Source organism: Phasianus colchicus, chromosome 6, assembly GCF_987193195.1.
Source record: "Phasianus colchicus chromosome 6, bPhaCol1.hap1.1, whole genome shotgun sequence".
Classification (NCBI taxonomy): Eukaryota; Metazoa; Chordata; class Aves; order Galliformes; family Phasianidae; genus Phasianus; species Phasianus colchicus.
The window spans coordinates 53,137,804-53,157,793 of NC_143441.1; the positions used below are offsets into that span (position 1 = coordinate 53,137,804).

At 58.6% G+C, this 19,990-nt stretch overlaps 3 protein-coding genes across 7 annotated transcripts; 2 read left to right on the top strand and 1 right to left on the bottom strand.

Moving 5' to 3' along the window:
- Positions 1 to 211: 211 nt before the first annotated feature.
- LOC116238514 (zinc finger protein 212-like) lies at positions 212 to 5,880 on the top strand. Of its 4 annotated transcripts, none has more exons than XM_031608244.2 (5): positions 212 to 246; positions 414 to 803; positions 1,624 to 1,750; positions 2,270 to 2,389; positions 3,011 to 5,880. In XM_031608244.2, the coding sequence occupies exons 1-5, from the start codon at positions 223 to 225 to the stop codon at positions 4,060 to 4,062; spliced, it is 1,713 nt and encodes a 570-aa protein (XP_031464104.1). In that variant the 5' UTR covers positions 212 to 222; the 3' UTR covers positions 4,063 to 5,880. The 4 variants fall into 4 exon arrangements, with proteins under 4 accessions (XP_031464104.1, XP_031464106.1, XP_089999441.1 ...); XM_031608246.2 differs by having other exon boundaries at positions 3,014 to 5,880; XM_090143315.1 differs by lacking the exon at positions 2,270 to 2,389.
- A 79-nt stretch (positions 5,881 to 5,959) lies between these two features.
- Positions 5,960 to 14,305, bottom strand: LOC116238533 (uncharacterized). 2 transcript variants are annotated; one of them, XM_090143306.1, is made up of 7 exons: positions 14,227 to 14,305; positions 13,605 to 13,901; positions 12,937 to 13,063; positions 11,486 to 11,899; positions 10,274 to 10,462; positions 9,525 to 9,638; positions 5,960 to 8,907 (listed from the first exon to the last, which is right to left on the bottom strand). In XM_090143306.1, exons 1-7 carry the CDS (start codon positions 14,248 to 14,250, stop codon positions 8,054 to 8,056), a joined length of 2,019 nt encoding a protein of 672 aa, XP_089999432.1. In that variant the 5' UTR covers positions 14,251 to 14,305; the 3' UTR covers positions 5,960 to 8,053. The 2 variants fall into 2 exon arrangements, with proteins under 2 accessions (XP_089999432.1, XP_089999431.1); XM_090143305.1 differs by having other exon boundaries at positions 10,274 to 10,465.
- Positions 14,306 to 14,532: 227 nt separating this feature from the next.
- KRABD3 (KRAB domain containing 3) lies at positions 14,533 to 19,941 on the top strand. The gene is made up of 9 exons (XM_031608240.2): positions 14,533 to 14,771; positions 15,809 to 15,935; positions 16,040 to 16,264; positions 16,346 to 16,453; positions 16,703 to 16,852; positions 17,339 to 17,503; positions 17,851 to 17,967; positions 18,141 to 18,278; positions 18,364 to 19,941. The coding sequence occupies exons 1-9, from the start codon at positions 14,742 to 14,744 to the stop codon at positions 19,020 to 19,022; spliced, it is 1,719 nt and encodes a 572-aa protein (XP_031464100.1). The 5' UTR covers positions 14,533 to 14,741; the 3' UTR covers positions 19,023 to 19,941.
- The last annotated feature ends 49 nt before the right edge of the window (positions 19,942 to 19,990 follow it).

Sequence of the window (19,990 nt, forward strand, 5' to 3'; positions counted from 1 at the left end):
GTGGGGGGGCGGGGGCGGGACCGGGGTTGTCGGGGAGAGCCGGGAGCTCCGCGCCTCTGTGAACGACTCGGGGTCTTTGGGCACCGGGGGGCCGAGCGGGGTCGGGGGTCCGCGGCTCGCTGACGTCGGGAGCGGCGGGGCGGGGCGGCGCTGAGCGGCGGCGGCGCGGCGGGCGGGCCGCGAGGGGGCGCCATTGCGCGGCGGCGGCGGCGCGGGGCGGCCATGGCCCGGTGGGGCCCCGCTCAGGTACGGGCGCGGCGGGCGGCGGGCCTCCCTTCCGGCCGCGCCGCGGGGAGCCGGGAGCGGGACCCGCCGCGGCGGGGAGGACGGGCCCGGGCCGGGCCCCGCCGCTGTGGGGAGGGCGCGGGGGGGGCCCCGCCGCGTCCCTGACCTCCTCCTCTCCCCGCCCGCAGGAGCCCGAGTGGGGGCCCGACGCCTGGCAGCCGCTCCCCCCGCAGCCCCCCGTCGCCGTGCCCTCCGAAGGGGCGAAGCGGCCGCCGGCCGCGCACGAGATCTCGCTGTGGACGGTGGTGGCGGCGGTGCAGGCGGTGGAGCGGAAGGTGGAGGCGCAGGCCGTGCGGCTGCTGAGCCTGGAGGGCCGCGCGGAGACGGCCGAGAAGAAAATGTCGGAGCTGGAGAAGGCCGTGCTGGAGGTCGGCGGGCAGCTGGAGCGCCGCTGGGCCGCGCTGAGCGCCCTGCTGCAGGACAGCGCCAGGCGGCTGGAGCACGTCGAGAGGCAGCTGCGGAACAGAGCCTGCTGGGCGCCGCGGGACGGGCTGGGAGCCGGCGGGGACGAGCCTCAGGTAGCGGGGGGGAGGCGGCGGGGCTGGGCTGGGGGACGAGGGAACGAGGAGCGAGCCTGAAGTAACGAGGGCTGTGCCTTAGCGAACGGGGACGAGCCTCAGGTAATGGGGGCATGTCCGTGGTGGGAGGGGCGGACGCCAAGGAATGGGGGACGAGCCCCGGGTAACAAGGGACGAGCCCCAAGGAACAGGTGCTGAGCCCAGGGGAATGGGGATGAGCTCCTGGTAACGGGGATGAGCCCTGGGGCACAGGGCAGGAGCCCTAGGGAGTGGAGAACAGGCCCAGAGTAACAGGGACCAAGGACCACGTGTGAGGTAACAAGGGTGAGCTCTGGGGAATTGGGTCCAGCCTCAGGAAATTTGGGACAAACTTCATTCAACGAATGCGTGTAAGGCAGTGAGGATGCACTCGAGGTAACGGTGTGGGTGGAATGCTCTTGTGGGTGTTGTGTAGGGCGGGGCAGCAGGGATGTGGCTCCTCCGATGCTTTGCCTGGAGCCCTTGCAGCTCCTCCTCATCTCCGGTGAAAAAAAGGGAACAAAGTACAGCTGTAGCCTTGCTGAGCCCTGGTAGTTGCCTTGCAGGGTAGGATACCTTCCCATACGTGTCCTGCTCTGATGTGATGGGGACTGCCCCAGGTTGATGGCGTGGATCTGGAGAAGGAGCTGCAAACCTCCTGGCTGTTAGGGGAGAGGCCTCAGGTCAGGCCGGGGCGTGGTGCCTTTCCCCAAGAGCTCTGTGCTGTCACGCAGACATACAGGGGCATACAGGGGGGCTGTGTGGGGAGAGACGAGGTAAGACAGTGCTCCTGCCATTCCAGGTCCCTGCGTCAGGTGAGGACAGTGCTGCCTGTTTGCCGGAGCAGGAGTGGGGCGGAGTGGACAGCCGGCAGCAGGAGCTGTACAGGATGGCAGTGAAGGGGAGCTACGAGGCTGTGGTCTCTCTCGGTGAGATTCATTCTCTGCGTTTGCATCAGACTCTGTCATCTCCCATGTTAAACCTTGCTTTACGTAGGTTACTCTTTTATCTGGATGTTTGGAGAACAAGCAGTGAATGGCGAGGCCTTGGCACCGTTAGGGTTTGGTCACGGGTGACAGCTGTGCTTCACACTCCTCAGCCTTTGGTGGTTCTCAGTACGGGGGGAACATCGTGCTTCGCTGGCACGGCGCTCTGCAATCCTGCCTTCCAGTACAGGTGTTCCCCAGCACATGTGCACCACCCTGGAGGAATTTGCTGGGAGCGGTCCTAAATTTTAGCACTGGTTATTTTGGGCTGAAATTTTAAAATGGTGATAAAGTCCAAAGTTCAGTTCTTGCTGAGGTAACTAAAATCATCAGCCTGCTTGCTCTACCTGTCCTGGGGAAGCTGAGCCCAGGCCTCCCAGCCATGCAGGAGCAGCTCTTCCCTGAGGGGTGCTGGTGTTGATGCCCAGCATCAGCTCTTTGCACACCCACTTCCTCCCCCAGGGCCTGGGGACACCAGTTCCAAACCCGCTCTGCTGTTGCCAACTGAGGATGGGGAGGATTCAGCTTCCAGGACCCATGGGCTGCTGGAGGAGGGAGCAGTGTTGGGGCACGGTGGTGGTGGTGAGTCACAGCAGTGGTGGCATTGATGGCATTGCAGTGAATGCCAGGGGTGGTGGGGAAGGGTTGCATGCAGGTTGAGTGAATGGAAATTAAAAACAGCGAAGGAAAATCAGGGGGAAAGAAATCCAGAAGAGACCACACCAAAACTGTAAGCCCAGAGCAGCCCACCTGGCAAGAGAGGAAAAAGCATGTGCAAGGCTTAGTGCGAGAGTGGCTCTGTGGCCACTCAGTCCTGCTCCTGGAAGGTTTTGCTTTGGTCATTTCCTCTAGATTTACCCAGCTAATCTCTGCCGTTCCTAACAGAGTTCCTCCAGGACAGAGGACTCTGCAGCTGCACTTTTGCTTTCATGTTTTCCTGTTCTGGGTTCTTTATGAATATTATGTTGTTGGTCTACTGAATGTCCCCAGGTAGCCCCCAGTAGACACAGCACCCTTCTACTTTGTGCCCTTCTCCCCCTTTGCTCATGGTAGAACTCTTGCTCCGTCTGTAGCAGCACATTTGCTGGTTGCCTGCTCACGTCTCACCCATGCGCTGCAGGGGAAGGTCAGCTGCTGCTCCACTGCTGGAGATACAGGCATGGGAGAGCTTTATTTTGCTGGGAATGAATTACTGTTTCTCAGCAGGTGAGAAGATCGTGATCAAGACAGAAGAGCAGCAGCCGCAGGAGGAAGGACTGGAAATGCTGGCTCTGTCACAGGTGTCCTCTGTGAGGCTGGAAGAGGAGGTTCCCCTGGGCCAGGAGCCACCGGTGCCTTGGGAGAGCCACGCTGTCTTGGATGAACAGAAGGCAGCAGGAGAGGGCTTAGGGGAGCTCTGCAAACACGGGGCTGCTCAGCCTGAATTCAAGCCTGTGGTCATCCCTGTGGAAGCTCGCCCAGCCCCAGCCTTACCTTTCCCATCAGAACACGGGCACGGCACGGAGACTGAGCAGCCATTCGCTCTGCCCCAGGGGATGCTGCTGGGAGAGGACACTGCCACAGAGGCCGCCTCGATGCAGGCTGGCACAGAGGAGCACGGCCCACCTGGCACAGGGGATGAGCCCTGCGTGCCGCCGCCGGGCTGGAAGAACGTCCGGCTGAAACGCAACCTCCTGGCCCGGCAGCAGAGCCACGCGAGGAAGAGCAACGGCTCCTTCATCTGCACGGCCTGCGGGAAGAGCCTGGCCCACCACGCCGCTCTGCTGCGGCACCAGCGCCTGCACACGGGAGAGCGGCCCTTCCAGTGCCCCGCCTGTGGGAAGAGCTTCAACGAGAAATCCAACCTCAACAAACACTACCGCATCCACACCGGGGAGCGGCCCTACTGCTGCCCTGCCTGCGGCAAGGGCTTCATCCAGAAGCACCACCTCCAGAAACACCAGCGCATCCACGGGGTGCAGCTGCGGGGCGGCTGGGCGGGACGGCCGCGTGCCAGCGCAGCCGGGGAGCGGCTCTACCGCTGCATCGAGTGCACGGAGAGCTTCCCCATGCAGACGTTGCTGGAGGAGCACCAGCGCCGGCACACCCAGCAGCGACCCTTCCAGTGCAATGGCTGCAGCAAGAGCTTCCGCCACCGGCAGTCCTTGAACCACCACCAGAAGGTCCACGCCGTGGCCAACGCTCCCGCTGCCAGCTTGCCAAACCGGGGGCCAGGGACAGACCCCTGCAAGCCATTGAACCAGGATAATCCATAGCACGAGGGCTGCAGATGGGATCGAAGGGGCAGCGTTTCTGCAGGCAGAGAGGTGCAGCAGCCTGCGGTGGAGGGATGCAGCGGGCAGCTGGCATCACAGTGCCACAGGGATGAGGATGGAGCTGGCTGATCCGCGGCGTGAGCACGAGGAGACCGAGTGGCCCAATGGAGCTGGTCTGGTGGTAGGGCTGAGCTGGGCCGTGCTGCTGCCCGGTGGAAAAAGGCTCAGCCAAAGAGCAGCTCGGTGTGTTCGGCACTGTGGGACGGGGAGTGGAGCACTTGAAATCAGGGTTACTTCAGTTCTTAACAGCGTTGAGGCTGGTTGGGGGGTGCGGGTGCCCAGGGAGAGGCTGTTGTTGCTGGGACAACCGGAGTCACCGCACAGATGGGGGGAGGTTTGGATAAAGGATTGGACTGACGCCATCTCCTGTTGAGCTTGGGTGTTGATGGGGCTGGAGCCGCAGTGGAAGCACCGCGGTACTGTCCGTGTATGTCTGTCCGCTGCGAGGCGTCCGTCCTTCATGCAGCTTGTCATCCCACGTCCCCACTGTCACCCTGTGCTGTCTGGCGTCACTGTATGGGTGCTGCTGCCCACCTGGGGTCTCGCCCAGCTCTGAACCGGGTGTATCCTACAGAGATGTAGAGCTCCTATTCACAGCTCCGTTCAGCTGCAAATTGCGGCTCTTGGGCAGCATTAGCACAACAAAGCCGTTATCTGCCCTCTGCTCTGCCCCATGGCCTGCCAAGGCTCCATCGCCCATGGGCAGCCCCTCCTCCTCCTCTCCCCAGCCCAGCTTTTGTGATTCCGGTCCTGCTCACGCCGTGTCCCACGTGCCCATGCCGTCACGCATCCCAACGGAAGCAGACACTGCGCTTGCAGCCCAGAAGCCAACCGTGCTCTGGGCTGCACCAGGTCGGAGTACCTCTGCTATGGGGGCAGGCTGAGAGCTGCATGGACACAGCCCTGGGAGGGCAGCACTGGATGGCTCCACTGTGAAGGATGTGGGCACAGCACCAAGGACTGATGGCCACGGCCACTACGGTGCCACTCAGCAGAGGGGATGCTGAGTCTGGACATCCATCCTGGCCAGGGTAATGTCCCTCGTGTGCGGCAGCCATGTGCAGTAACAGTGGCCATGTGGGGACACGGGATGAAGGAGGGGACAATGGCATTCGAGGAACATGGTAGGGATAAGGGGGATGACAATGGCATCCTGGTGACACCCTGTGGACGGTGGCAGAACTGAGGCCAGGCCAGAGCACAGTGGTGCTGATGCGTTGGGCGTGGCCTTATCTGTGCCCCCCACCTTCAGCAATGGCCATACTCCCCCCCAGAGCCCCCTGCCTGTTCTATGCACTGCGTGCTGGGAGGCCGTGCCCTCATGACACAACGTGGCCACTGCCATGGGCCGACGGTGGCCAAAGGTACCCTGTGAACGTCCCATGTTGGAAGGGACCCACAAGGACCACTGAGTCGGGCCACTGAGTCTGACCCCTGGCCCCATACAGGGCCACCCAAATGCTATGTTTGAGAGCAATGTCCCAATGCTCTGTGAGCTCCAGCAGCTAAGGGCTGTGCCCACCGCCCTCTGGGGCAGAGCCTCTCCCTAACCCATCCCCCTCCCGGCCCTCCACTCACACAGCTCCATGCCATATCCTCAAGGCCCACATTGGCAGTAGGGACCCATGAGGGACTTTCTGGGTGAGATGGAAGCAATGCAGCCCTGGGAGCCATAGAGGTGTGTGCAGGTGCAGCCATGCACACAGATCAGTGTGCATGCAGGATGCTCAGAGGCCAGATCTCCATTAAGCTATGCAGTGCAGCCCCTGCTCCCTTCTCTCTGAGCAGCACTGACACACATACAGCCTGCAGAAAAATAACCAAGAACAGGCACATGTACAGACAAAACATTTTACTGATTCCACAGCCTGAGAAAGGGATAAGAAATTTCCTACAAAACACTGGTCCCACTCACAAAGCAAATACTCCAGGCTGGGGCAGGAGGGAAGGCCCATCTCCTCCACGCAGTCCCCATACTCAGAGGTGTGTGATGATACCACTGCAGCAGCTGGCTCGCCCTGCATTGCTGGGATTTACTGTGACAGTTACCTGGGCAGGGAGAACCAATATCAGCCCATGCTGCAGCAGAGCTTGCTGCCAGACCATCACCTTACAGCCTGTAAGGTAGCAACCATCCCTGTCTCATGGAGCTTCATAGTGCCATGGTGCTGGGGACAAGTGTAGGACAGCATGAGAATGGCCTGGAGCATTTCAAACACCGTGGGCACAGCTGTGCAGCCCAGCCCTGTCCTGTACACCACGGATGCATGCGATGGGAAGTGGCCCAGGCAATGTCACCTTGTGGCCCTTCAGACCTTAACAGGTGGCCAGGAATGAAAAATCTAAAGTAATTGGTTCCCCACACTCCCTGCCCAGAGGGGGGCACACACTTCATAATTTCAAGTAATCACATCAAACAATTAAATGGAGAAAAAGAACTCAAGTGTGCTAGCAGCTTGGCCTGCGTGGCGATGCCAGCAGGGCTTGCTTCTCTCTACACGTGATTTGTGTTCCCCAGCAGTGCACCTGGTAGCTCACGTCGTTCCTGGTGCCACCAGGGTCTCTCTGGCCTGCCTTTTTCACCTACCAGGCTGCCTCTCCGTGGGACAGCTGAGGTAGCTAGCATAACTATTCTTCCACATGGTTAGTTATAGAGGGATTGTGCATGGCTTCTGGTCACAGCAGGGATGAACAGAGGGAACACTCCAGTGCAGAGAAGCTGAGATAGCAAGACCCACCTGGACATCTTCCTGTGCAACCTACCATAGGGAACCTGTGTTAGCAGGAGGGTTGGACTGGAGGATCTTCAGAGGCCCCTTCCGACCCCTATGCTTCCGTGATTCTGTGTCAGCCAACACATCCAAGGCAAGGGGGTCCCTGTGCAGGCTGTGCTGCAGCACAGGAGGAATCCTACCTGCAAAGTTTTCTTAAAAGCATTATTAGCTTTTAAGAAGCTATTAGCCATCTTGAAGGCTGGCCTTCTTCAAGGGAAGATTGCTGCTGGGACCTGACCCACAACATCCCTGCAGAGTCGTGGGTTGTCTTGTTCTGCCTGTCTTCCAGCTCAATGGACAGGTGTTCCCCAGCAGATCTCATGTTTAATCAGCAGGATGGGTTATCAGACAAGCATGGCCAGGACACGGTGGGATCTCAGAGGTGCCCCGTTATCCACCTGGCAATCGTGGCCAAGAAAACAGTCACCAAAATGAAGAGCTCATTGGGAATTCACTCTGATTTTCCAGTTTGAGACTCTTCTGTCCTTCCACTTCACCGTTAAATTCTGTTTTCAAAACAAAGTGGTCAGCTCCAGCATCAAATAACAGCTGAGCTCAACAGCTGCTTCCAACTTCCTTTGCTGGGCTGCAGGAGACATACCTGCTCATGTGGGGAGGTCAGTTTGGGAAAGTTTCATGCATCAGCCAGCAGACACAAAACTGAGGGATGGTAAAGCATTTTGTATCACCGGAGGCTTCTGTAATTTGCTCTACATAATGGCATCCAGACTTTGATTCATTCTGCAACCACAGAAAGTCCATCTGATAGATGGTACACAACCCCAGTGGCCCACTGTGTGCAAAAATCTGTCTTGATGCTCAGTTTCTCCCTAGGGAAACAAGCGATTTGGATCTCTCCTGTTGTCGTTTGTTGCCTCCCAAACTGCCACCCTATTTCCTAGTTTCACAACAGGCTGGACTGCGCTCCCACCATAGCAGTGGATGAGGCAGTTCTTGAATGGGAACTGGTGCCGCTTGAGGGTGCCTTCCAAGTTGGGATATCACAAGTCTAGGATTATCTGGAAGTATGTGTTCTGCAGCAACCACCAGGAGTGCATTCACTGAACAGCTCTGGCTGCTGTGGGCGCAGAGCTGGCACTTCTTGAGTGCCTGGTTCAGTGTGTGAGGAGCGCTCTGGCTGTGCACTCTGGGGCTCCTTAGGGCTGGGGCCAGCTGGGTGTTGCTGCAGCAGACACGGGTTGCTCTGCTTTGGGCTGTTGGTTTTCTAGGGCTTTCTGGCGTTCGTGTATTTGCTCATGGCGCAGAAGGTGAGTTCGGCGGGTGAAGCATTTCTTGCAGGTGGAGCAGCAGTATGGCCTGTCCTTGGCGTGAGTCTTCAGGTGACGCTGGAGGGAAGAGGGGCATGAGAGACTCTTATTGCAAAGATTGCATTTAACCACACTCCTTGTATGAGTGCTAGGCGTCTGCTGTTGTGAGAAATAGGGTCTAGATAGCTCCTCCTTGGCCTGGCCCAGCCAGGACCCCCCTGCACGTGTCCTGTAAGCCAGGCTTTGGGCACTGCCATGAAGAGACCTGCAGAACTTCTTTCTCGGCCCCATCCTCAATTCTGGGTGGGTGTTCCCCCAGACCTTGGCCGCAAAGGCCCTCTCTTGTGTGTGGATGCCCTGGTGAAGGAGCAAGCGTTTTTTGTCAGTGAAGCTGATCTCACATATCGTGCATTCATAGGGCCCCTCCTTGGCGTGGCTCCGCTGGTGGATGATGAGGTTGATTTTCAGGCGGAAGCGCTTTCCACACTCGGTGCAGGGGTGCGACCACTCGCGCACGTAGCCGCGCCGGCAGTCGCCCATCAGCAGGCTGTTGCTCGCATACCTGCTTGGCTTCTTCTTGCTCTTGGGTTTGGCTTGCTCTCCTGGGCACTTCTGGACCTCTGGGCCAGGAGAAGGTGCAGATGCCTCTTGTGATGCCATGGGCCTTTCCTCTTTCACCTTGATGTTTTCAGGAAGAGAAGCCTCTTCAGAGGCCTTTTCATTTTCTAACAGAAAGACTTCCTCTGAAAAGAGACAATGGAGCCATGAGTCACTCACCCTCCTAGAGCAATCTGAGGTTTTGGTAAGGTCTCAGAGCACTGAGCACACTTCTTAATTGAGCTGCCAACAAATCTGAGAATGCAGTGCGGAAAGGCGCAGGTGCTGCTGCAGAGTTGCTGCTCACATGCATTAAGCAAACCAGTGGGTGTCAGGCACAGTCTGCTGCTCCCAGAAGAACTCAGCTGTGGTCTGCTGCGGTGCCACCAGGGCAGGTTGTGCAAAGGGTCCCACCCCTAAAACCACAATACCAACAACGGCCACAAGGTGTAGCACGATAAAAAGTGATGGGAGGGCTGCGTTCTGCAGAACCTCCAGGCTCTTTACTTCTGTCAAACTTGTGTCTGTCGGTAAATGCCAAATGTTACAAGCAAATGAGCACATTTCCCCTAATTTCTGACAGGACCATCTCCAATTGGACTCATTCGTTCGTGGATATGATAGAGCTGAACACTGTGCCCTGCAACAGAGCCCTTCCTTACTGGATAGCAAAAGAAACATTCCCCTCAGCCCTCATTCCAAGCCTGTTGGAGCTGCTTCCTGCCTGCTGTGCACTGCATCTCCCACACACGGGGATACTCACCAGAGCCAAACTCTGCTGGGTCATCTTCCACCTCTGAGTCGGGATGGTCTTCCCTACTTGACTCCTCTTTCTGTGCACTCACGGACAAAACATGCATCACCACCCTGGGAAATTCTGTTTGTAAAGGAGATAAAAGCAATTTTAAACATCCCAGTTTTCTGTCTTCTTGCTTTGGTGTGATGTTAACTGGACATGTGTGACATGCATGGTGAGGCACTGGCATGGGCTGCCCAGAGAGTGGGGGTCAGCATCCTTGAAGGTGTTCCAGAACCACAGAGATGTGACACTGAGGGACGTGATCAGCAGGCATGGTGAGGGTGGGTTCATGGCTGGACTAGATTTCAGTGATCTTTTCCAACCTTAATGATTCTATGACATCAAAAAGTGCAAGGTATCAGCAGGAATTGGAATGAAGCCATACACCAGGATCAAAAGCAGAGAGAGGTCTGGGAAGAGTCCCCAAAGTGCCACAAGCCATCACTTCTGCAGAGCAGCCTCATCCCTACTCAACTCTCTCCACTGATCCTACAGATGGCATTTCTTTCATGACTTGTCTTCAGAACATTAAACATCTTCCGTTTTCCCTAGTAGCACATTGATAGCACACCCCAGAACTTCTGCCTTCCCCTGCTAATGCTCCTCTAAGCACAGAGGCCAGCCATACCCTCCTTCAGACACTGCTGGGAGACCTGAGAGCAGGGACAGGAACAGCTGGGGAAGCACATCCTCCTGGCACCCAGGGAACTTACTTGTGCCACCTTTCACAAGGACTTTATCTTTTCCCAAAGCCTCTTCCTTCTGGTCCACCTCTTTCAGTGTTTGTGGGGGTTCCTGACTGTCTTGGATAAATGGCTCTGAGGGCTCCTGACCGTCTTGGACACAGAGTTCTTCATTCTTATCAGTCTGGGATGGGATGCCAGGATTGGACACAGCGAACTCTGCTTAGGGACAGAGAAGCAGATAACAGCATGTTTTGTTAGGAACTGGCTACAACATTACTCTGCTGAAAGGTCAGAAACTTCAGAATGACCGTTCCTCCTTAACCCCAGAGATGGCAGGCAGTAAGGACAGACGCAAATGTTATCTGTGCTCTAACAGGCAAAGTGGTGCTGATTTCATGGTGTTATAGTAGGATCCACCCATAAGGCGCAACTGTAGCTCAAGTATAGAGAAAATCTGAGTAACAGAACATGACTTAAAGTCTGAATGGAGAGGGAAAAACCATGCCTATGGAACATCACTTTCTATCTCCTAAGGAGCACTTCATAAACCAACCTGCACAGTCATGATGGAGCTCCTATAATTTCAGAGTAATTTTGCTCCAAGGGCAGAGCCTGCTATTTGCCTGTCAGCTTTCACTCCGCCTTTCCTGAAGTTTTTGTAGCCCCCAGCTTCTAATTTCAACAAGAAATAGCTCTCAAGCACAGCTCCATCTCTGGCTCTGACTGCAGCTTTCCAGCATCTTCTACCCTTCTTGCCTGGCCTTCACAATCTGGCAATTAATTTTTCCAACTCTTTCTTGCCATGCCCCATGGCTCTCCTGACTCCTTTTGCAGCCCCTAGAGCTATCAAGGCTGTTCCAGCCTCCTCCCCACATTGCAGGTTCCTACTTCCAACCAGGTCTCCTCTCTCAGCAAGGCAAGCAGTACTGTCTTCAGAAGCATTAGGGTTGATGCGTGCAATCAGGTGAAGGACTGCAGAACTGCACAGGAAAAGGGCTGGAAGAGACCATGAGGTCTGCCTCGCTGCTGCAGGCTCTACCCGAGCCCTTTGTCTCCAGGGGATTCATCTGGCCAAGCATAAAGGTTTCTCTTGGAAGTAAGATTCGAGGCACTCCATGGAGATTTAGACAATACAATCAAAAGAACCTCAGAGCAGGTCATTCCTAACAGACATCAATGGGAGATCTGACAAGGTTGAGACAGGAACTGCCACATCCCTCTGGCACATGTGAAACTTACCCCTGTCACCTTCCACATGGTCATCTTTTCCCAAAGCCTCCTCCATCTGGTCCATCTCTTCTGGTGCCTGCAGGGGCTCCTCACGATCTTCGATGCACGTCTGCAGGGTATTCTGACTATCTCTGACACACGTTTGCGTGGGCTCCTGACCATCTTTGAGGCATGTCTTCAGCTGCTCCTCACTGTCTTTGCTGCAGCCCTGTATGGGCTCCTTACTGCCTGGGATGCGTGCCTGCAGAGGTTCCTCACTGCCCAGGCTGTGTGTCTGTGTGAGCTCCTGCCCACCCTGGATGGTCTGTTGGGGGTCTGGACCACCTCGGTTGAGCATCTGTGGGGGCTCCCAACAGTCTCTGACACAGAGCTCTTCACCCCTCTCAATTCGAGACAGGATGTCAGGCTTGGACACGGCATAGTCTGCTCAGAGAAGCAGAGGACAACATGTTTTGTTAGGAACTGGCTGTTACTGTAGTAAATTGCCCAACACTTGGGAGTGACCATTCTTCCTAACCCCAAACGTTGGCAAGCAGCCTCGACAGACACAGACCTCCCACCTGCACTGACACAAGGGAGAAAAGCGGTTCCATGGTGGGATCCACACATTAGCACAGCTGTTGCTCAAGTACAGCAAAGATCTAAATAATGGACGGTGACCTAAAACCTCAAAGAAGAGGCTCTGAATTTAACATTTTCCTCCAATCTCAACATTAGCAGTGATTTGAAGATGGCTGATCTACTGCTATCAGATTAGTTTAGTTTTGAATTAGGGACAGAAAGATTCCTGCTCCATAGAGATGGCTACGTCAGGCGGACCATTTTAAGAACAGGTTTGTTGTTTCTATACGGAATACTGCTAGAAAAATGAAGTCTCTATTGAGAAAAGTGAACTCTCATTGTCAGTAACTGCATGGACCACCACACTACTAGTTGCCCAAGAAACAGTTTCTGATAAGAAATATCTTCCAGCCCAAACCATCCAAGAACATGTCAAATATCCTTAGAAGGACTGAACATGATTAAGTTGGTTCTTTACCAAGGCACGTGCAAATGTCCCTGTCACTTTAAATCAGTGCTAAAAGACAGAAAACAAAATGTTGTTCAAGATACAATTATCAGACTTCACCTAGATAATTTCTGAACTGTGCTGAAAGATCATGATGGTTCCCTGACCATACTGAATCCTCTTATACAGTCATTAAGAACAGCATCACATATGGATATATTTTTTTAATAATAAATGCTCTTTGCATTATTATCACTACTATTAATTATTACTAGTATATATTACCTACCACTTACAGGTTTTGTTTACTGATAACAAGAAGGAAGGACGGAAAATGATTAGCTGCCCAGGTTCTGCAAGCTATGGGCAGTCAGCCCCACTGAACAAGAGAGAAACAGCCCGAGTTAAACAGAAGAGAAGCTCACTGGGAGAAGCAGAGCCCGTGCCTTACCCAGGGAAATCAGGGTCTCGTAGTTACCCCTCATCACAGCTTTGTACAGATCCTTCTGCCAGCTGTCCAGTCTCTCCCACTCCTGCTCGTTGAAGTACACGGCAATGTCATCAAATGTGACGGGTACCTGGAATCACAAATTAACATTACACGCTTGGTGACTCGCTTGCTGCAACTACAGATAACTGGAAACAGCACACATGAAGGGAATGCCTGGCTTTGGTCATAGGAGCCGAGGGCAAAGCATGCCTGGCCACAGGGGGAGTTGCAAGTCTTGGTTTCACAGGTGCTCATCTGCCCCAGCCCATCGCTGAGAGCAAAGCACTCCAGCATTTCCCACCCCCCTCCACAGTTTGTGGAATTTGTGCTTCTGGAGGCCTGCGTGCAGAGCCAGCTGTGGGCTGCAGCTCCTCAGACAACTCAAGGCGGGAGCGGCGGCACCAGGGGCAGAGCTGCAGGCCTGGCACAAAAAGCCGCAGCCCGCGCTGTAGATATGACAGGACCTCCGCCACGCTCCTGCCACATCTCTGCGCATCGAGGCTGGCAGCAGCACCGCTCCAGGGCTCACCATCCCAGCACGGGGACGGGGACCGGCCCTGCCTCGCCACCAAGGCGCTCAGGGCTCGCGGCGCAGCGGCAGGACCGCGAGCTCAGCCCCGCGCCTTCACCTTGGGCACCTCGCCCCTGGTGCCGGGGGGCAGCCGCAGGATCCAGAAGTTCCTGTTCTTCAGCAGGTTCTCCACGTTGTCCAGGCGCTGCTGGAGGTGCCCGTAGCCCTGCAGCAGGTTGCCCAGGGCCGCCAGGTTGCTGCCCAGCTCCGCCACCAGGTTCTCGAAGGCCAACAGCCGCCGCTCGGCCTTCTCGGCGCGGCTCCAAAGCTCCCGCAGCTGCCGGGCCTGCGCCTCGCCCTGCCCCGCGGCCTGCGCGGCCCGGGCCCTGCGGGTGCGCGTGCTCCACGACGAGGCCTGGGAGGAGAACGGGAGGGACGGGAGGGCGGGACGGAGCCCGGCACCGCGGGGCGCTCCTGGGGAGCCCCACGGCCCGCACCGCGCCCGACCCCCAGAGGCGCCGCCCGGCCGGGCCGCTCCGCTCCGCTCCGACCGCCGGGCCCCGAGGCTCCGGGCCCCTCACCCACAGCGCGCAGCGCCCCGGGACCCCCGGCGCCACGGGCTCACCCCCCAGAAGGGCCCCCGCCGTCCCCGGCCCCCGTCGGGCCGCAGGGGGCCGCTGCCAGGCCGGCCCGGCCCGGCGGACCCTCGGAACCCCGCGGGGCCCGGCCCCGACCCTCACCTCAGCGAGGCCCGGGCAGGACATGGCCGCCGCCGCCGCCGGCACCGCGCGCCCTGAGGCCGCCGCGCTCCGCCGGGCCGCAAGGGGGCGCCTCCCGCTTGGGCGGGGCCGAGCGCGGGGATCGGGCGCCACCTGCAGGCTGCAGGAGCGTGGGGGGCGTGGCCTACCTGCTCGGGGGGCGTGGTTAGGACGGAACGGGGCGTGGTTTGATACCGTTTGGGGGCGTGGTCTAGGAGGGGGCGTGGCTCACGTGGCGCCCCGGCACCTCGGGGCGCGCTCTGCAGCGCGGTGGCAGCGCGCCGTGACAGCTCTGCTCCGTCCCTTCTGCGCAGGGGTCGCCCGGCCCGGCCCTCCTCGGCTCCCCTGCTCGGCTGTGCCCCGAGGTGAGCCCCGCACCGGCACCGCGGGGATCCGGGGGGACGACGGGCAACAGAGCTGTCCTGAGTGGAGCTGTTCCAGGGGCGGGCGGCAGCAGCACCCGGCACCCCTCAGCTCCCGGTGCCCCGGAGCCGCCGATGGAGCGACCCATGGCTGTGCCTCGCCAGGTAGGAGGGGGCAGCACCGCCTCTGGGACACGGGGAGGGCTCTGCCACAGCTGTCTCTGCGGGGCACCGGGGGCACAGAGCCAGCAGTGCCCTCCGTGCAGAGACTCCCTGCATCCCGCAGCCACCAGAGCGGTGCGTTGGACTCTGCGTACTCCCAACCCAACGGGATGGCTGCAGACCCTTTTTGGATGCTTTGTGCTAATTTCCTAGCACGTCCCTGCTGGAGCACTGCCAGCATCACGCGTGGCACACAGAGCGTGAGGTTGGGCAGCAGCACCTCTGCAAATAGCATCATGTCGGGATGCATCATGTCACTGGCAGAGCGTGAAATGCACGTAGCTGTGCACGGGGACATGGTGGGACTCCTGGTTGTGTCTGCAGCGACAATTGGTTGGGAGCAGATGTGGAGCGTGGGACCTCAGATCTCCACCAAGCAGTGCTGAATGGGTGTTAGGAGGGCACAGCGCTTGGCACTGGGTTTCTGCATGCCATGTGTGTGTGACACACAGCATCACAGCTGACACAACTCAGAGAGTGGTGAGGCACTGGAACAGGTTGCCCAAGGAGGCTGTGGATGCCCCATCCCTGCAGGCATTCAAGGCCAGGCTGGATGTGGCTCTGGGCAGCCTGGGCTGCTGGTTGGCGACCTGCACATAGCAGGGGGTTGGAAGTGGATGAGCATTGTGCTCCTTTTCAACCCAGATTCTATGATGTTTCTATGACATGGGCACTTCAGGGACTTCTGTGCCATGAGTCACAGTATGCACCAGCTCTGCTGCACTCCAGTGAAGCCACAGCTCCCACCCCAGGGGCACATCCTCTCTTGCCCCTGCAGCATTGAATGGACCTGGGCCACACGTGGTGCCCAGTGGTGCAATTGCAGCCCCCACGAGGCTGAGCTCTGCATTGTCCCCTTCAAGGAGCAAGCTGTCCCTCTACCCCATAGCCATGCCCCATTCCTGCACCCCATGCCCAGAGTGGGTGCTGCTGGAGGGACACATCCCCCTCCCCTGCGCTGCCACCATCTGTGTCTGCAGGTGCTGGTGACGCTGGAGGAGGTGACTGTGTGCTTCTCAGTGGAGGAGTGGGCGCTGCTGGAGGAGTGGCAGCGGGAGCTGCACCGCGAGGTGACGGCAGCGACGGAGCAGCTGCTGGCATCCCTTGGTAGGGCACCACAGGGACTGCTCCGGCCTTGGCTGCACGTCCCCATCCACTGCCACGGGGACAAGAGGGTGGCATGGTACAAGACCCAGCACCCACACTTGCAGGTGAAGAACTGGCGCTTCCCTCTGGCACTGCAGATGCAGACGGACCACAAGATGCAGCTACAGGGCAGGAGCCACGAGGACCCCCCAGCAGTGCGTCCCTCTGTGCCCTGGTACGCCTGGTGAGGGACATCCCCCAGTTCCTCTTTGGCAGCTCCAATGGTGCAGGGCCACGTGCTGCTGCTGGTGGGGATATGGCACTGCGATCTGAACTTCTGGGTGCAGGTGGTGAGTATGGGGCCGGAGGGGTGGAGGGGGTCCATAGTAGTGGGTGACAGCCACCACCGTGGGGATGTTCCCTATGCACAGGTGAAGCACAGGCAGCTCCAGAGAATTCCAATCTCAATGTCTTGGAGCGAGCGGTACCGTCGTGGCATGGCAGCCCCAGCAGCACAGCGCCCATGGCACCGCATTGGGGTCGGTACCGGTACCACAGTACCAGTGGAAGGTGCTGTGAGGATGCATTATGGGGGTGTTTGGGGAGCGGGGTGGGGGCACTGGGGTCATGGAAACAGGGGGATCCCACATGGGTGCACTGGGAGGGAGGAGACAAAGAGATGAAGATGGGAACTCTTCATGTACTGGGGGAGTGGAGGTAGACAGCATGGGGCTGATGGGATCTGGGGGGCCATCAGCAGGGTGTGGGGTCAGCATTTGCTTTTGCAGTTAAACCAGAAGTGCTGGCTGAGAGCTCCCCGCTGTGGAGCGTGGAGAGGTGCCTGGAGGAGCTGCCGAGGGGGGACCCCTGCCCACCCAGGACCCCCAGCAGCAGTGAGGGGCAGCAGGCAGAGCTGGGAGGGCTGTGCTCGCATGGAGGTGAGGCATGGCAAGGATCCATGCATGTGCCATGGCATGGCGGGGTACAGTACAGTACAGCATGGCATGGCACAGCATCATGGCACAGCGTGGTGTCACCGTGGCAGAGAATGGCACGGTGTGGTGTCACCGTGGCAGAACATGGCACAGCATGGCACGTTGAAGCATGACATGGCAAAGCTGGGCTGGGCACAGTGCTCTTAGCAGCAGGATGAACTGCAGGTCCCCATGACCGCTGGCTTTGGGGTTCAGTGTCACAACTAGGGCTGTGATTGGAGTGGAACCTCTGGGGCCTCTTGGATATGGGGAAAATCCTGGGGGGGTCTGGTTTCTGAGGGAGACTCCCCTTGGCATCCTTGTGCAGTCAAGTCCCCAAGTACATTTCTGCACTGTCACTGTGGGACCAGTCCCTGGGGGTGTCCTTGAGGGGTTTCTGCTGCCCCCCATTCTAATGTGCCTTCTGCTGATGCTGTGTGCTCTCTTCAGGTGGGAGCATTGGGCACAGCCCCCTGCAAGGGCTGCTCGACTGTCTGAGGGCCATCACCATCCCAACGACATCGTGCCATTCCCCACTGGGGGCTTCCCATGGAACACGGGGGGCTGTAGAGCCAAGTGCCTTGAGGAATGAGGGCCAGAGCCCCTCTGCAGCAGGTGGGTGTGTAGCTGATGGCACACTTCTCTGGGGGCACTGCCCCAAATCTGCCACTCGGTGTGCTGTGGCATATCTGTGGTTGCAGGTGGTGTTTGCCCTGTGAGTCCCAGGATCCTACCCCCATAACCAGGTTGGGGTTTTAAGGTGCAGCAGGGCATCCCTGGGCTGCAGGTTTTAGGAGGATGCAATGGTGGCAGAGGGAGGGTTTTCAGGATGTGGGGATGGGGTACAGGGCCTTGGGGCTGGCACCTTTCTGGGGTGCACAGTGCTCACCTCTACTTCTGTGTTGAGGGAGCAGGGCGCTCAGGGGATATCCCAGTGTTTGGTGCTTGGTTTGTCTCTGCAGGCAAAGCCCTGGTGACACCGCGCTTCCACCAAATGGAGATCTCGAAGTGGATGAGCATGAACACATCCATTGGGGACACTGGGAGAGAGGAGCAGAGGGGGCTGGAGATGAGCCCTGGTGAGTGAGCTGCTCTGGGACACAGCAAGATTCACCTACTGGGGCCAGGAGGTGACTGACGGGCGGGGGGCAGGGATTGGTGCCATGGTGCTGGGATGGATCCATCCTATGGCAGACGTGGTGTTTGGGCGGGGGTGGCCCTGATGGACATCTGTCCCCTCTGCTCTCTGCAGTGCTGGACGAGGCCCCGCTGCGCAGTCTGCTCCGGTGTCTGAGGTCTGTGGCAGTGCAGGCGCCGTGCCGGAACCCTGTGGGTGCTGCACTGGCACTGAGTGGTGCTGAGGCATCACCCCAACATTGCCCCAGTGCAGGTGAGCACGGCACCGTGTGCCATCCTAGCATATGGGTGGGGGTGTTTTGGGGACACCCCACTAATGGGTCTCTTATGCTCTCCAGGGACCACGGTGAGCCTTGCAGAGAACTGTGTGCTGGGAGACAGCTGCACTGATGGCAGCACGTGGCTGTGTGCCCGTGTCCCTGCCATGGGGACAGCGACCAAGAGACCCTCCTTGGGTGGCACCAAGCGCTCACCCTGCAGCTCCTGCAGCACGGCCACAGGGGCACTCAGGGCCACGTCCCCTCTGGGCTCCAGCACTCATCCCAGGACTCGTCCTGGGCGGGTCCCTGCATCCCCACGGAAGCACTGTGGCTGTGGGGGAACCTTGGAGCTGCGGGCAGAGTTGGCACAGCTGCGCACTGCTGTGGCAGAGAAGCTGCACCGACTGCGCCGGGACGTGGGCACGGCACAACGGGAGGTGTTGGGTGTGCGCAGCCGCTTGGCACGGCTGGAGCAGGGGGCACGGGGCAGGGCACGGGATGTGGCTGCGCTCATCCGCAGCCGCCGGCGCCTCCGTGATGCCATCCGGCGCCTGGAGGGACGCTGCTGGGCGCTGGAGAGCCGGGCCTGGCGTGGCAGCTGTGCGCTGCCCGACGGCTCCGATGCTGTCACCATCCTGCAGATGGTGCTGCCGGCGGTGCTGGGCCTCGCGCTGCCTCGCTGTGGGTCCGGAGCAGCCAACAGCTCTGCAGCCCCACAGGATCTGGGGGCTCTATGACAGGACTGGTGCACTGCTCCCTAACCCAGGCCTGTTCTTAGCTGGGTCCCACCTGGGGATACACAGCTGTCCCCAACTCCTCAGGTGGCCGTGGTGAGCTCACCCCCTCCTGTACCCCCTGTCTCCTGCCTCCAGTACGGGACCCCCTGCCCTGCAGTGTGCATGGATCTGTGCTGCAATAAAGTGGGGCTGGTAAAGCTGATTCGGTTTCATCCATGGCTCTGGACAGGATCAGACCCTGTGCAGTCTGGGGAGCACAGGGGGAGCTCAGTTCCTGTGGAGCAGAAGGAAACCTGTGCATGAGAGTGCACGGGCCCCACCACTTCCCACCTCTGCCCCTCAGTGCCAGGCAGCTTCTTGGCTCGGACAGCCCATGTCCTCATCCCGGTGCTGGCACTGAGCCCACCACAGCACCTACAGGCATTGCCTGGCTCATCACTGCCGATGCCTCGCTGCTGAGTGACGCTGGTGACATTTCCCGTGTGTCCCCCCCAGGCTGTTGGAATGCTTCAGGATGCATCCATACCCTGATTTAGGGTGTTCAGAGCATCACACTCCAGTGCCCCTCACTCATCCCAGTCTCCTGGAGTGCGTTTGGGGCTGTGCACCATTCCTGCCCCAGGGCTGGGCAGTTCCAGAGCCGTGTCCCCACCATCTGGCCCCAAAGCCAACATCTCCATCTGCTGCAGAGCTCTGAGGCAGCGTTTCACAGCCCAACAACGACTGTGGCTGAGTGAGTTTGCTGCTTGCCTTCATTAACGCTAACTGGGCAGGTGTGGCTAATTGGGGAAGTGTCCTACCTCTCGTTGTCCTCTCCCATTCCTCATTCTCCCCACTGACCAAATAAACCTCATTTAATGGGAGTGGACAGGGCACCCGGGTCCTCCCTGTTTTTGGGGCACTGCAAGAGGGCAGGCTGGGAGGAGGCTGAGTGGGGGGGGCACAGATTAAGGTGTTGGCATGGAGGA